This window comes from Prionailurus bengalensis, chromosome D3, assembly GCF_016509475.1.
Source record: "Prionailurus bengalensis isolate Pbe53 chromosome D3, Fcat_Pben_1.1_paternal_pri, whole genome shotgun sequence".
NCBI classification, from domain to species: Eukaryota; Metazoa; Chordata; class Mammalia; order Carnivora; family Felidae; genus Prionailurus; species Prionailurus bengalensis.
This window is the reverse complement of record NC_057356.1, coordinates 19664946-19680470: the sequence shown is the minus strand read 5'-3', so window position 1 is coordinate 19680470 and position 15525 is coordinate 19664946. Positions and strand designations below refer to the sequence as shown.

General features: G+C 54.6%; 2 protein-coding genes across 3 annotated transcripts in view; one reads left to right on the top strand and one right to left on the bottom strand.

Moving 5' to 3' along the window:
- GNAZ (G protein subunit alpha z) overlaps positions 1-12552 on the top strand; it is a 53833-nt gene extending 41281 nt beyond the window's left edge. The window contains exon 3 of the mRNA XM_043557908.1: positions 10633-12552. Coding sequence (XP_043413843.1) covers positions 10633-10977 — 345 coding nt within the window. The 3' untranslated portion in view covers positions 10978-12552. The remainder of the gene's footprint in view (positions 1-10632) is intronic.
- The window catches only part of RSPH14 (radial spoke head 14 homolog), an 80656-nt gene that overhangs the window by 52920 nt on the left and 12211 nt on the right, over positions 1-15525 (bottom strand). The gene's annotated exons all lie outside the window — the stretch shown is intronic.

The following is a 15525-nucleotide window of genomic DNA, read 5'->3' as shown; positions in this document are numbered from 1 at the left end:
AGGGGTGCTCCAGCCAGGAGTAGGTCACAGAAGGACCTCCCCTCTTCTCTGTCCACTACCCTGTCCCTCAGGAAGCGTGGGATCCACTCAGCTCCCAAAGACCCTCCCCTACCCCCCAACAAGTAGATAGTGATGGACAATATTGGTCATTCCAGCCAGCCAGGGCCAGGCCCGTGTGCCCCTGGGAAGGGACTCCTGGCCCAGCTCAAGGATTGGCAGCCTCCTGCCATCGGTCTGTGTTGCTGTGTGAGGCTCTGAGGGTGGAGTCTTTCTCCTCAGTTGTCATGGAAACAGCAGTGAGTCTGCTGAGCATCTGAGTACTCGGCTCAACAGAGGGAGGGGAGCAGCCACCCTGGGTGGCAGCTGCTATGACAGACTCTCAGCAGCTCAGCATTTGGAAGGACCCCAGGGGCTGACATGCTCTCAGCTTGGTGAGCACAGAGGGCAACTCAGAGGCCTCCTTACCCACTGTCTCCCTGTTGGCAGCTGGACCGTAACCACATCTGCCCTCTTGTCTGCACAGTTATGGTGATTTCCATCCAGGCCTGGGTGAGCCGAACACACAGGCCCTGCCTTCCGGGAGACAGTTCCAATGAGGGGACACATACCATGCGGCAGGGGAAGAAGGTAAAGAAACATGGATTCCAGCAGGCAACAACCTTGAGCTGGGGCTGCCTGGGGAGATCCAAGCATCCTGTCCCCATCCCTGCAGGCATGAGCCGAAATGACTCAGGCCTCCTCCCCCTGCTCCCGCACTGGGCCTCTGCCAAGAAGGAGCAGTCGTGCTGCCTCACTGAGTGGTTTTTGTCTGTCTGCCCATCCCTTCCTCCTACCATCACCTCACAACTGCATCCCAAGCTCCTTGAGTTCAGGGGAGTGTGTACAGTGGCCTCCCCCTCCAGCTCAAAAGGAGAGTGGCAAAGACCAAGAGAGACTTCCCTGCAGCATAGCCGTCTGTCCGCCGGTCAGGAGCACAGCCACAAATCCCTAGGCTCCCACCAGGCAAGGGAGGTGAACTCAGCCCAGCCGCAGAGGGACACCTCAGAAAGTCTCGGGCACTGCCTGATTTTGGTGTGGGGTGTGGTGGGGTGTAGAGACAGGCAGGATGTTGGCTGGAGATGCTTCTCAGCAGAGGTGAATGGCAAAGGATGTCTTGAAGCCCAGGTATGCTGTTTGACCCCGGTTCCTCACTGAGTCCGTAACTCCTCTGAAAGGAGAGCAGAGTATCCGAACATTGACCAAACAGCATCTTTGTGAAAACAGCACAGGGCCTTGTGCCCAGATGAGGTTCTGCTGGTCTAGCATCCTTCTTGCCCCCAGACCCCACCCTGTCTCCTGCTCCTAACAGTACCTGTCCCTCTTCCACTGCTTCCTTTAGGGACAGCCCCCAAGGTACAGTGTGAGGAGGCCTCCAGCTGAGGATGGGGCTCTTGCTCTGTTTCTTGCCACCACCACCCTGTCCCCGGGGGAGACCTTCTGCCTGTACCCCTCAAACTGAGGGTAGATCCAGGCCAGGGTGAGCTCCTCTTGGACAAGCTAGAGCCTAAAAGGGAATTGAACCCTGGAAGAATGAGGACCCTCAGTGGACTTATGAACTGGCTACGGAAGCAAAGGGTTTTGAGCCAATGGGCAGCCTGCAGTCTGGGCCCAGGCTGGCCTCTTCCTCATCCCTAGATCAGCCTCGTTTTCATAGCCACCTGGCAGGGCCATCTGAGCATCCCCTGGCCACTCTAGACTTCTCTGCAGCTTTACAGGAAGAGAAACATACACATATGTTTGTCTTAGCGCCAAAGACCTGCCGCCCCACTTCTTTGGAGACAAAGAATAAGCTGTTTCCCTGAGTGACTGACGCCATCCTTGGAGTGGTTTTACTCTGGAGGCAGAACCCTGTCTTTACACCAGTCCACAGCTGCAAACACACCTAACACAGGCCCTACCCACCCCTTGCTCCTTCCAGCCAGTACCTTGGGGCATAGGTCTGAGGGTGGGGCCCACTCCCCCTATTCCTGCTGGAAAAGTCTGGAGACAGCAAAGCCAACTTCACCTTGGTAGGGTTCAGGGTGGGCCAGGGAAGTCTCGGAGGCTCCTCCCGCCCACCAGTCCCAGAGCACAGGATTCCGGGCCTCACCTGCTTCTGCTGGCGATGCAGCGGGAAGAGGCAGTTGGCACTGCACTGAGGGTGGGCACCAGACTGCCCACTGGGACATGCCACTCACCAGGTCAGCAATGCCCCACCCTTCAGACCACACCCTGCCAGCTGACGGGGAGCCCCCGTCTTTGGTGCCCCCAAGCTTCCACCACAGAGGGAGCCCAGAGGGGCCAGAGGCTTGGCTGTTACTTTGTGAAGAGTGCCAATTTGATGTCCAGCCCCATATGAAACCTCCCCCTTGGCCCATCCGGCCATGGCGCTGCCAGGCAGCCTCAGTGCCCAGGTCCCGCCCTTGGTGCCCTTGGCACCTGGCACTCTGCTGCCCGGGGCTAGGCCCGGTGGCTCAGCTGCAGGGTGGGCAGCTATGGGGCTGGCTCCATCCATGGTGAATGGAATTCATTCATGTGCATAGCCCAGCCTCCAGCCTTACTTCCAGTGTGAAAAGCCGAATTCACAGTTCCCATGAACAAACACTCCAGGCTTTTCTACAACAGGCAGACTTGAGCTTTCCAGGCTATAGCAAAACTGAGACCTCATATTAGAGATGAGGAAACTGAGTCCCAGGGCAGGACAGAGCCTCCCTGGGCTCTGAGGCCCCAGCTGAGCCAGTGCCAAGGCCTTGGCCCCCTGCTGCATCCCTTCTACCACCCCTCCCAGCTTACCCACACTGCAGCTCTATGCCTTGGCTCGTCTTTACTCCAGGGCCTTTCCCTGCCCTTCCTTTTTCCTTTCGGAGCCCTACCCCCTATAAGGCCCGGTAGAGATACCCCCTGCTCCAGGAAGCCTCTTTTGGCTCTAGCCACCGCTAGCAGCCACAGTGTCTGGGCATGGGGACTTAGCTTTCCCTGAATGTCACATTTCAGTCCTCAGCCACCTTGTGAGGAGGCACGCTACTCAACCTCGTTTTACAGGTGGAGAAACTGAGGCTCAGAACAGCTGAGAGCTGGTGACTCACATATCAAGGATCCTGACCCTTGTTGACCGCTCCACAGCCACACCACTTCATTCATTCCATCCTCCCCGGGACAAGCTCATTGACGACAGAACCATTGGCTCTCCCCTCGTCTCCCTTATGCTTAGAACAGCATCTCATGCAAAAGGGCACCTGGGGGCGCCTGGGTGGCGCAGTCGGTTAAGCGTCCGACTTCAGCCAGGTCACGATCTCGCGGTCTGTGAGTTCGAGCCCCGCGTCAGGCTCTGGGCTGATGGCTCAGAGCCTGGAGCCTGTTTCCGATTCTGTGTCTCCCTCTCTCTCTGCCCCTCCCCCGTTCATGCTCTGTCTCTCTGTCCCAAAAATAAAATAAACGTTGAAAAAAAAAAAAAAAAGAAAAGGGCACCTGGAGAGGATCTACCAGGGAGATAAGGAAGGAGTGAGGATTGCAGGGGCTCAGCAGTGAAGGGGTGTTTAAGTGTTGACAGGCCGAAGTTTCCAGGTCAACTTGACCCTAGGGTTCAGGCTAGTGCTGGGAAGAGTTGAAACCTTGACATCCCCTGCATTTTGTGTGAGATCTAAAGCTGGAGACCTCTGTGGATACCAGCTGGCTGTGCCCTGTGCTGTGACCACAGTGAGCCCTGTGCCGGACCCTGGAGAGTAGGAACCTGGTGAAGAGTGAGCAGACAAGGAGACAGGACAGGTCAGCACAGAGCCTTCCCCAGCCACACAACATAACACATGCTACCACCTCCTAGCATATCCCCCACTCAGATTTACCCATCAATACAGGCAGGCCCCCATTTGGCCTTCCCCATGTTCCAAGGGTCTAGTTGATGGCATGTCTAGCATAAGTCAGCATTTGCATATGGCTGCCCAAAACCAGTGTGACCCTGGAGGGTCAGGAGGTGCTGGTCCCACCCCCCCCCCTAGAATGTGTGTCCACATAAGAGAAGAGGGCATTGGGAACAGGGTGGACTGGACCAGTATCCCAGGAGGACTACAGAGCTGGGAGCTGGTATGGAAACCAAGGCCACCTGTAGTGTGGGGACCCCACTTTCTCGGGACCCCAGAGGGAGCAAGGAGCAGCATCCATACATTCTACCCCTTCTCGGAACAGAATAGTGGGGGACCTGTGTGATAATAACAAGGCAGCAAGGTTGGCTAAGCGCCTGTATCTAGACAGGGGCCATGCAGCATGCCTATGGCTCCGCCCACCCGACAGCTAGATGGGGCCTCAAGGCCCAAGAGACAGGTGGAGGACCCAGGGCCCCACAACCAATGATGGAAACCGTATGAGTCTTTGTGTGCATTTTCTCCATTAAAAGCCACACCTTTTGATGAGGCTGCTCTTACTACCTTCTCACAGATGAGGGGCTGAGGCACTGAGAGACAAGCATTTTGCCCAGAGTGACACAGACTAGAGACAGCCTGTGTAAGGTACTGCGGACCGGGTGAGGACCAGGAACAAGGAGTGACGTGGAGGTGGGGGCTGGGAGAAAGATGAGAGCACCCACATCATGAAAGGCCGGCATGCCCCTCTGAGGAGTCCAGCTTTTGCCCCAGGAGCTCAGTCAATAAATCTGGGAATTGAGAGGGTTTCAGAGCATGCCCATGCCCCTTCCCCACAGCTTAGTCCTCAGTCCCAGTGGTGGTCAGTGAGTCACCACATACAGGACCTGGGTCCTAACAGAACACCTGTGGTGGCCTGTGAGGAGAGAACAGGAAGGGCACCACCCTGTGGGCACCCGGAGGTCTGGGTGGCCATCAGGAGAGGTGCAGTGGATACAGGTCAGACCTTGAGTCTCTGAGGCCCTGGGCCTCTTTCTCTTGCCTGCCTGCCCACCGTTTGGTGCTGCTAGAAAGTGACATGTATGTTGCTGTGTGGGTTGGTCAGGCTATGGTGTAAGGTACACAGCTCCAAAAACAGGCCCCACCCCTCGTCCACCCCAGAGGCCTGTTGAGTTGCAGAGATGCTGCACACACAGGACCCCACACTCTCTATCACAGACTGTGGAGGCAAACTGCACGAGACCAGAAACTGGCTCAGGCTTCGGGAGGCAGGGAGGATGGCCCAAGAGGGCAGGAGACTGAAATGAGCCCCCTAGAGAGACAAGTTAGAAAGACCCAAGGCAGGCTGGGCTGGTAACCTGGTAGTCCTTAGCCAGCTCCCTTACCCTGTTCCCCTACCTCCCTCTAGAAACTACAGTGCCTTAGGGGGCTGAGCAGTGCTCCCTGCCCCAGCCATGCAAAGAACCAGAATTCACTCAGAGAGGGACCCAGGACCACGGCTGGAGGACACCCGCTGTCCCCTCTGCCTCAGGCAGGCCAGTGAGCTCTCAAGTCAGTAGGAGGCAGATGTTCTGGAAGAGGCTGTGTGGGAAACGTTTGGACAGACCCTTTTGCCTGTAGCAGGGCCCATTATCCTCACGTGCAAAGTGCAGCAGCTGTACCTGAGTGTCCATGATTGGGTTCTAGGCTGGATTTCTGGGACAGCCCTCTCCCACCCAGCCAGCACGCAAGGAAACCAAAGTCTGCCTTGTCATGACAAAGCTCATGGGCCTGACCTGTTAAAGCAGAGAAACGATGGTAACTGGAGGTGCTCAGCCTGGCACTTGGGGCTGTCCTGTGCCCCACTAAAAAGCTAAGGGAACCTACTGCAAAGACGCAGGCCTCCTTGAGGGAGGTGGGTCTTCCACTGAGAGGTGAGAGGAGACAACAGACAGCCCTGTGCCGGGGCAAGGGGCAGTGAGTGGCATGGGAGAGTGCCCAGTGGGCAGCAGCAGCAGCCATGGGAAAAGGCTCAGTAGATCTGGGCTCTTCTCATATCAGCACCTTTATTCCTCCTCACAGTTATCTTGGCATTGAATGCCGTGACCATCCCATTTTACAGATGAGGAAACTGAGGCCCAGAGAGAAGAAATGACTTGTCCAAGGCACATCAAACACCGGTGGTGACAGTGAACACCAGGCACCTGGCTCCAGACCCTGTACTTGTAACCGGGGATAGGGGACAGCCCTTTTGTGACACGAGGAGAGCCATCATAGAGAATCAGAACCAAGGGGCAACGTACCAACTCCCCCCACCACCACCACCACCACCACATGCAGGCTCTCCTTTGCATCCCAGCTCACCCTGGCTGTTGGCCTCAAAATGTAGCTGGTCCCATCCAGGCGACCATGGGTGCTATCACATGGTAGCCATGTGCCTGGTGAAGGCCTCTGCTGCCAAGTTCAGCACTGAACAAAGACTCCAGACTCACAGGCCAGCTAGCTCCTTAGCAACAGGCCATTAGGTCCAGCCTGGTGACATCCACAGGCCACCCTAGGGGAAAGTTCATTCAGTGACACTGAGTATATTTGGACCTGTCCAAGCAGGAGCTTTCTTTTTTCAAATGGCCAAGAAATTACTTCTTTACCAAACCCCAGGGATTACATCCAGCCGCCCAACTGCCTCTTGCTGTCTGACATGCTTTGTTGCAAATCACTGATTTCTCACCATTGGGCAGTAAGATTCCCGCCACTGCATAAGCTTCTGATGGGAATCATCTGCTCCATGTTATTTATATAAATGAATGCGCAGACAAATCCCAGACTCCTAGAAAGTGCCATTTTGCTGGTGAGCAGGCCCTGGGGAGAGCTGGGTGGGCCTCAGAGCCCCTGGCTGGCATTGCAGGCAGCTGCTAGTGGGTGCGTTTCCTCCTGGGTGAAACAACCATGACTGCTCCACTGGCAGCTGGAGCGGTAAAGGCAAGAAGGGCTTCTTCCTGGAAGAGCAAGCGGTTGTTGGAGATACAGGGCTCTTAACTGAGCCCTGGGAGTCAGCCTGTCTGGGCCCCCATCTCCCCATGTGTGAAATCTGTAGCCTCCTGTTCACAGCACAGCCATGGGCTGCAGAGGTGGCCTCTCAGGTTCTGGGTCCAAGAGGATGTTTGTGTCAGGCTAATGGAAATTTCACAGGACAAGGGGGTGATATACTAGCGATGATCCCAAAGTTGCCCCGCCTTCATTTGCCATAGGGTCCCAGCGGCCCAGTTGGACCTCAAAAGGATGGTGCCCAGTTTTCTCTTACCACCTTTGGGGCCCTCAGCAGCAGCTCTGACCCATGATACCAAGTGGGCAGAGGCACAGGGGAACTAAGCGACATGGGGGAGCCCCACCCAGGCCGAGGAGCAGAAGAATGGGGCCACAGCTGGTGTCCAGGCTGTGCATACCTACCGAGGGCTGTAGCGAGAGGTACCAGGGGAAGCCCTAAAGGCCAGACTGAGGGGCTGGGACTTTACCCTGGTGCAGGATGCATAGCCAGACATGTGCTGCTGCGAGGTGAACAGGGATATGGGGGCGGAAGTAGAGGAGCTTCCAGGAAAAGGGGTCTTAGGTGAGGCCATAGCGAGCAGAACGTGGAGAGGAGGGGAAGGGAGGCCCTGGAAGCTGGGCGGGGAAGTACACCAGTGGCATTCCTCCCATACTCACACTCATGCAAGCTTCACACAGTTTCCAGAGTTACAGCCCAAAATAGCACGTTCCTTTTTCAATGATTTATGCTTTGAGGTGTCAGGACACTGCTCTGCCCACCTGGGAGCGATTGGAATGAAGGAGTGAGCACACCACAGTGACAGTAGCACTGAGGGCACCGAGTCAAAAGGCCAGGGGACTCCAGCTCCACTCTGCCCACCGTCACCAGCTCTCCTCAGCCAAGGGGCCTCATTTGCAGTTACAGGGGGCCCTGGCCAAGTGGCACCCCTTGTGGGCCATGAGCACCCAGAGAGCAGTAGGGGATGACAGGTGGAGTGCAGCATCTAGCCTGGTGCTTCACAAGCTCTGAAGGTCATGTGCATTTCTACAAGCCAGTACCCAGTCAGTGCCTTCTGCAGGCTGTGCTGAATCCTGCCTGGCAGGGCCCATGCAGGCAGGGCATCTACACAGATAGAGGTTTTGTGGTTATTCTTTGATGCCTATCACCTCGCAGGTGTGTAAATGATGGCCAGCGTGATTACCCATGATTTATCCCAAGGAAGAGAGATAAGCAGGAAACCTGAGCCCCCAAAAAACACAAAAGTAAGAAGGAGACTCCTGTTCTGTGGTCCTAGGCAGTAGCGATCCTATGAGCGTTTGTGAGGCACTGCCAAGGGCATGGCTGCCCTGTGAGGAAAGTGCCTGAGTTCCCAGATTTTCAAGTACAGAGGAACATGAGGCTCAGGGAGATGTCTAAGGACCAAAAAGTCTGCCAAGAGCTGTCTGTGGGGCAGAGGTTCACATGGGACAGGAAGGACTGGTCAGTTGGGGCTGAAGTCAGGAACCTGGGGTGGATATTGAACAGGAAGAGCAACTGAGATGGCCATGGGGTGGGAGGGGCCATGTGGCCCGTTGACCCCTTCAGTGCCACACAGGGCCTGCCCTCAAAGGACCGACCAGCAGAGGCCTCTGCATGAGCACCGGCCAGCACATACGTGCTGTTTCAGCATGCTGAGAACACCCTCCTGCCCCTCCACTTCCCAGACTCTACAGCCTGCCCAGAGCTGCTGGGCTTGGACCAGGTATGAGGGCTACCTTGGCTCTCACCCCAGGTGACCCAGCAGATACCCATTCTAGGAGCCTGGCTGTGTCCTGGCTTCTCTGCCTGGCCCCCACTCCATGAACACCAGCTCCATACCCTGGGAACTGGCCTGCTGGGTCCTACCTGCTGGTGGCCAGCCTGTCCCCCTCTGAGTCCTGGGCACCTGTCATGGCTCCATCACCTGACATGAGAGCTGGGGCCTGTCACTGGCCCTTAGGGCATGCTCAGCAAGTGTTTGCTCATTGAATTCATGCATATGTGCTAATGACTGTTTCTGTTATTTATCTGATGTGAAGTTTGGGGTCAGAAGCACAGCCCCTGATTATGACATCGTTCCTGTGAGAATTGATAGCTCTGTTAGGCTTTACAGTGTGGCTTCCAGAAATCCATTAGAGCTAATTAGTCTCCAGCAGAATGTGACATTCCTAGACCACCACTTATTCACTTTTGGGAACATCATGTGGCTCCTCCAGGCACTGCTGGGGATGGGAATCCTGCATCTTGTTTCTCTCTGGAGAAGGGTCGCCCCCGCCCCTGCTTCCCCAAGACCTGAAACCACCCACTTTCCAGGGTTTCTGGTATTTCTTAGCTCATTCTAAAGAAGGCACAAGATTGGTTTTGGAAAACCTCTTCTCCAAGGTGGAATATGGGATCTGAAGACCACTTCTCTGAGGTTGGAGAGTAATGACAAGTACCTCTGGGCATCCTCTCCCCACTCAACCTGGTTCCTTCCTAGCGCTGATGCTATTAGACCATGTATCTCAGACAATTCAGGATCTCTGGGAGAGCAAGGTTTCACTGTGGCATCCTCCTGGACAGCCCCACCTGGGGTGATCTCACTTGGGTCCAATAGTGCTGCCCATCCACCCTCCAAGTGAGCCTGAGCTCCTGGTTGTGGAACATGGAGCACATTTCCTGCCTCTCCAAGCCTCAGTTTCTTCATCTGTAAAATGAGAATCAGAAGGTGTAAGGACTGAACAAACTGGCATGCCATGGCCACACCATCAGCACCAGCTGCAGCTTCCTTTGTTGTTACCATGTCACCGGTGATATAATCTAGTCAGAAAGTCCTTAATTCCGACACCCTGGATCTAAACTAAACTAGTTCCGGGCTTTGTTCGGACATTTGGCTTGTTTGTTTTATTTTAAAATGAGGGGCAGCTTTCACCATAGTAACTCACCAGCAGTTCTTTTTAGAAGCTAGAATTGTCAGTTCTCTGTGGAAATGGTGAGTGGTGAGTTTGGGAGTCAGACAAATACATTATGTTCCCTAAAAACTCAGTTACTACAACCCATTTAAGGTCCTCAGAAAGAAGGGGGTAAATAAGGGCCATTACCACACTCTGGTCACTGAGCCTGGTAGGCCTCTGTCCTCACATGAGTGCCATGACCTGGGCGGGGCAGAGGGGCCTGAGCCTTCCCCAGCTCTCTAGACTGGAGCCTTCGGTTTTGGAAGCACAGGCTGTTAGTTCACAGATCTGGCTGAGGACTGACAGCACCACGTGGCAGGATCGAGGCTTAGAGGACTGGCCCAAGCCCTAACGGGCTGGAGCTGCTGGCTGGGCAGGAAGTCGGCCACGCTCACATTGAGGGAGATGCAATGGCAGCATGAGGGACTTGAGCCAGCCTGGGATGGCAGGGGATGGGGCCCTTAGCTATGAGCTTGGAGTTGCCCAGGTCGCTGCCGCTAAGGGAGGCCATGCAGCAGCCTCGAGCCACAGAGGAAGCACCAATGAAGCAGAAGCGCCCATTACTAACAAGTGTCAGGGCGCGGAGGGCGGTGCCAGCCACTGTAGGGGCTCCAGAGCCCGTGGGAGGCAGGTGAAGACAGACTTGGCCTCGCAGAGGAAGACTTCCCAATAAAAGGGTGAATTTTGCAGGGCCAGTGCTGGGCTGGGAGACCTTCCCAAGGGGCCTTTCTCTCTGAAGGGCTGTGGGTCTAGGGCCTTTCCTTGCTGCATCCCCTGATTAACACCAGCATTTTCCTGCCTGCAGAGTCGAATGGCAGAGAGCCTGCGCCTTTTTGATTCCATCTGTAACAACAACTGGTTCATCAACACCTCACTCATCCTCTTCCTGAACAAGAAGGACCTGCTGGCGGAGAAGATCCGGCGCATCCCGCTCACCATCTGCTTCCCTGAGTACAAGGGCCAGAACACCTACGAGGAGGCCGCTGTCTACATCCAGCGGCAGTTCGAGGACCTGAACCGCAACAAGGAGACCAAGGAGATCTACTCCCACTTCACCTGCGCCACCGACACCAGTAACATCCAGTTTGTTTTTGACGCGGTGACAGACGTCATCATACAGAACAATCTCAAGTACATAGGCCTTTGCTGAGGAGCTGGGCAGGCCAGTTTGCCTGTGGTGAAACCCCTGGGGTGTCACACCCCCACTCGTGCTAGGGAGACCCAGCCTAGGGGCAGAAAACGGGGGACCTGAAAAATGTCCCCCCCCCCGGCCCTCCACCTCCTTGGCCCCCACATTTCCGCAAACATAAATATATATGGATAGATTGCTAGGTAGGTAGACACACACGCACACACACACACACACACACACACATATGCACACACACAGTCTGGAGATGGCAAAGTTCCCCAAAGCGTTGAGGCCTCTTGAAGACTTAAGCAGTTGTCACCACGTTCACTATGAGCCCTTTCTGCCCCCTTCACTTTGCCTTCCCGAGCCGGCCCCGCTCTGCATGGGGGTCCTCGTGGGACTATGAGGAGAGGCGGCTGGGTCATCTGGAGGAAGCCAGCTCTGCCCAAGCTTGGGACTGGGGACCTTGCTGCTGACCAGGAGGGAGGACCAGAGCAGGGTCCATGCGCCTTCCCTGCTGGCCACACCTACTGCTGGCCTACTCTGTACCACGTTCGTTCTGGAACCAGGGTGCAAGGCCAGATAACAGCACTAACCAGACCTCTAGCCACTCACAGCTCTTTTTAAACAGCTTCAAAATATGCAGCAAAAATCCACACAATAACATGAGTGGCACAATTTGTTTCAAACTAGGCCAGCTGGGTTCCAGCTTTTCTTCTACTAGTCTGATGTTTTATAAATCAAAACCTGGTTTTTCTTCTCTGACATCCTTTTTTTTGGCCAAATCTCGTGGTGTTTCGCAGAAATATGGAAAATTTCAAATGCAGTTGAGTATTCTTTTTTAAAATGCAGATTTTCAAAACATATTTTTTTTTCAGGTGGTCCTTTTTGTGTCTGGCTTGCTGAGTGTAAAAGTTGTTATCTGGATGAGTCTGTCCCTCTGCTCCCGAGCGACACTGGGGCGGACGGCCGCCCTGTAGCAGCCTCGCGGGGCCGCGTTGTACATAAGCCTGTGCAGCGTCCTCTTGTTACTGGTGCGATTTCTGCTTCGTTTTTATTTCAGAAAATAAATGTGATGTATTTAAAGAAGGTTCTTCACCTAGGAGCGAATGAACAATAGCTAAATGTCTTTGGTATTTAAAGAGTAAATTATCCATTGGCTTTGCAAGTGGAGGAAGGGGAAGCAAGAGATGGGGCCCTGGCCCCTGCACACCTTACACCTGAGATGGGCTGAGAGCAGCTACAAGTCCTGTGAAGGCTCAGCGAGCGTTGTAGCCTGAGGGAGGCCCTGCTGGGACCTCGCACTCTGGCCCTTCATGTCCCAGGGCCTGTGGCACCCACCATCATGGAAGGACCTTGGCCGAGGGCCGCATGTAAATATGAACCCCCGCTGTTGAGAGGGAAGGCACCGCCAGAGCCCTTGCCAAATCTCCTTTTCTCTTAGCCTCTGTTCGGTACCTATATGTCCAAGGTCAGTGTGTGGAATCACAGCCAAGGACTTTAAGAGATGTACAGAGGGAAAGAGGAGCTGGTGATTGTATGAAAGTTAAAGATTGTCTACTTTAAGAAAATAAAATACCCTGAATGAGCTGAGCCTTGTCCTGATGTGCTGTATGTGTGTGGCTGACATCTGGGAGGGTGCCCAGAGACACCTTCCGTGCCCAGGGTGCTTTTTCTCTCCCCTAACCCACACATTTAGGCAGAATCATTTGGAAATCAAGACAGGGGGAGGCCTGCCAGGCCCCTGTGTCTGGAGGAGCTGAGGTTCAGGGGTGATGGTGGCTCCAAGACCCCTGCCCAGCAATGGCCCAGGCTGCACCAACACCCAGACCCATCATACCCTAAAGACACCTCTGCCAGAGTCAGACTCATCCCCACAGAGTGGAAGAGGTAGAGAGCCTGGAGGGCGCTGACAACGCCCAACAGTATAGGGTGGGTCCTGCAAGGTGTGGGGAGGAGGGGTCCCCCCCACTATCCCACCGTTTGCCGACTCTGGCTTGTGTGGTTAGAGGCATCTCCATGTGGTGGAAAGCACTAGTTAGTAGTCAAGCAACTTTGTTCAGCCTGCACTAGGCTCCTTACAGATTATTTTAACATCTCTACGGTAGCAGGTTGTTAGCTGTGCCCCATTTTACAGATGAGAAAAGGTGTCCAAGGTCAAGGTCAGGGATTGGCGGAACAGAGAGGCAAGGGCTTCCCAAGCCTGGGGTTCTTGTCTGGCTCTGCCCCTGATCATTCTGCACCAGACAGACAGCATCCCATGGGGAGCCCAGAGCCACTCTGCACCTCCTCCTCAAATGCAGGACCCACACAAAGCCCTGAGGACCAGCAAGTGGAGATGCACACGCACACACACACGCAGACACACAGCGTGCAGACACATACAGATTGGGCTTTCTCCCTCCCCCACCACGAGCCTCGTGGGGATTCCCTTCACGCCTTCCCACATCACCAAACAGCAAAAACCCAAGGGGACTTTTGTATAAGAAGAAATAGCGTGTGACTTAAAATCTTTGAGACTTATTTTACGCTTTTAATGCCAACTGTGAAAAGAGCAGTAATTTCACCATGAGCATCCTTCACCTAAAAATACACAGATAGAAGGAAAATAGAAGGATTCTGCCTTCTCTCCTGATGTGCTCAGGGATGGGAGGTGGCTTCCCTGGGACAGTGCTCCCAGTTCCCAGAGCCTGGTCCCCAGAGCCCAGTGGGCAGACTCTTCAGTGTCCCGCCCTCTGCTGCAATCTATCTGCATTGCTTTTTTTTTTTTTAAACTTACATGAACTACCCCTCCCTGCCTCCTTTCATCAACTCTGATAAGTATGTGTTCTATATTCTTCTCTTCCACATTTTGGAGACCATGCATTCAGTGAGGTTTTTTTTTTCATTTCATAGGCTGACTGTTTTTATTGAAGTATAATTGACATACAATCCTCTTAGTTTCAAGTATACATCATAGGGATTGAGAGGTTTTTTTTAATGTTTATTTTTGAGAGTGGGGGCAGGGGAGGTGCAGAGAGAGAGAGGGAAAGAGGATCTGAAGCGGGCTCTGCGCGGACAGCAGAGAGCCCGATGTAGGGCTCGAACTCACAATCCACGAGATCATGACCAGAGCCGAAGTCGGATGCTCAATCAACTGAGCCACTCAGGTGCCCCAATAATTCAGTATTTTTATATGTGTTATGAAATGATCCCCACGATAAGTCTAGTCACCCTCTGTCTGTGCTGGTTCTTCCTCTCGTGGGCATGCTATGTCCGCCTCTTGTTCTGCTAATCATGCTCATGTGCCTTTCCCCACCCTTGAAGTCCAAGAACTGTCTATCCTTCGGGGCTCAGCCTTCTGGGTGTTGCATGTCCCCTCCTTCCCACACTCTACTGCATAAAGTGCTCACTTCCAGGTGGGAAGGGTACCTGGCACATTCTGACCCACCTCCTTTCTCTACTGTGCCCAAACAGTTCCCAGTATGGAGAAGGCACATGCTAAGCCAAAGAAAGGCCCAGGAAAGGTCCACCAATGGTGGCATTGGCCAGAGGGAAATGAGCTCTAGGACCAGCAGCAGAGGGACCAGTGAGAGGAGGCCAGGGTTGACAGGAAGACAATCCTAAGGGGAGAGGCTCTACCTGTGCAGGAAGGCCTGGCCCAGTCCTGCCTTCTACAGGTGACTAAGCACAACCCAGGTCCCACCATGTGGCCAAAGACGCTCTCTTACAGGGCACAGTGCCCTGTGGGCTCATGGGGGTATTGCCATCCTCCCCTGTAGTTCTCTCTGTCGTCCAAGATAGTGTGATGGGTCAGTGACAATAACCCCAGCTCCCCTCAGTGACTGCACACCACATGGCCCTGCGCTGAGCCCCGTACCCACTCGTCTGATCCCAGCCTCCTCCACTCTCAGGACACTGAGATTACTGATTCGATTTTATAGAGGAGAAAGCAGAGACCAGGAGGGGGAATGACTTCCTGGCATCACACTGTGTAGCAAGTGACCCAACCAGGCCTGGGACCCCAGGGGCAGTGCTCCATCTGTCCATCTTCCCTGGAGCCCATGCAAGGCCCTGGCCACCTAGGACAAATAGGCATGGGCTATAGGTCTGCTGACTCAGGGGCAGGTGCTAGGGAGGGGTGCAGTACACCATGAGGACAAGGGGGCCCCACCAAGGCTGGATGGCACCCTGGGGGCTCACCTCACTAAGAGATGAGCTGGGTGAGGGGCTTCAGTGCTGAGGTAGGTCCAAGGCCAGGGGCCAGCTGGTACTGCCCAGCGCATGCACCGGAAAGCCTTGACCCTCTTTGTGTAACAAGCTGTCCCAAACCGCCTGGGTATATTACAAAAACCTCATAGAGAAGGCTGAGAAAGATGGCCCACCCCCAGAGAGACCACAAGGATAGCTGCTGGGACAGTGGCCAGCCTTGACTAGGCCAGACAGGGAAAGACTCTTCCGGCTGGAGCAGGCAAATGTGTGCAGAGGGTGAGGAGGGGAGGCATCATGCAAGTGCACCAGGCTGGGAACCAGGTGGGCAGTGTCCCCACTGGTGGGCATCGTCCTTTGCTAAGTCTGGGAAGGAGG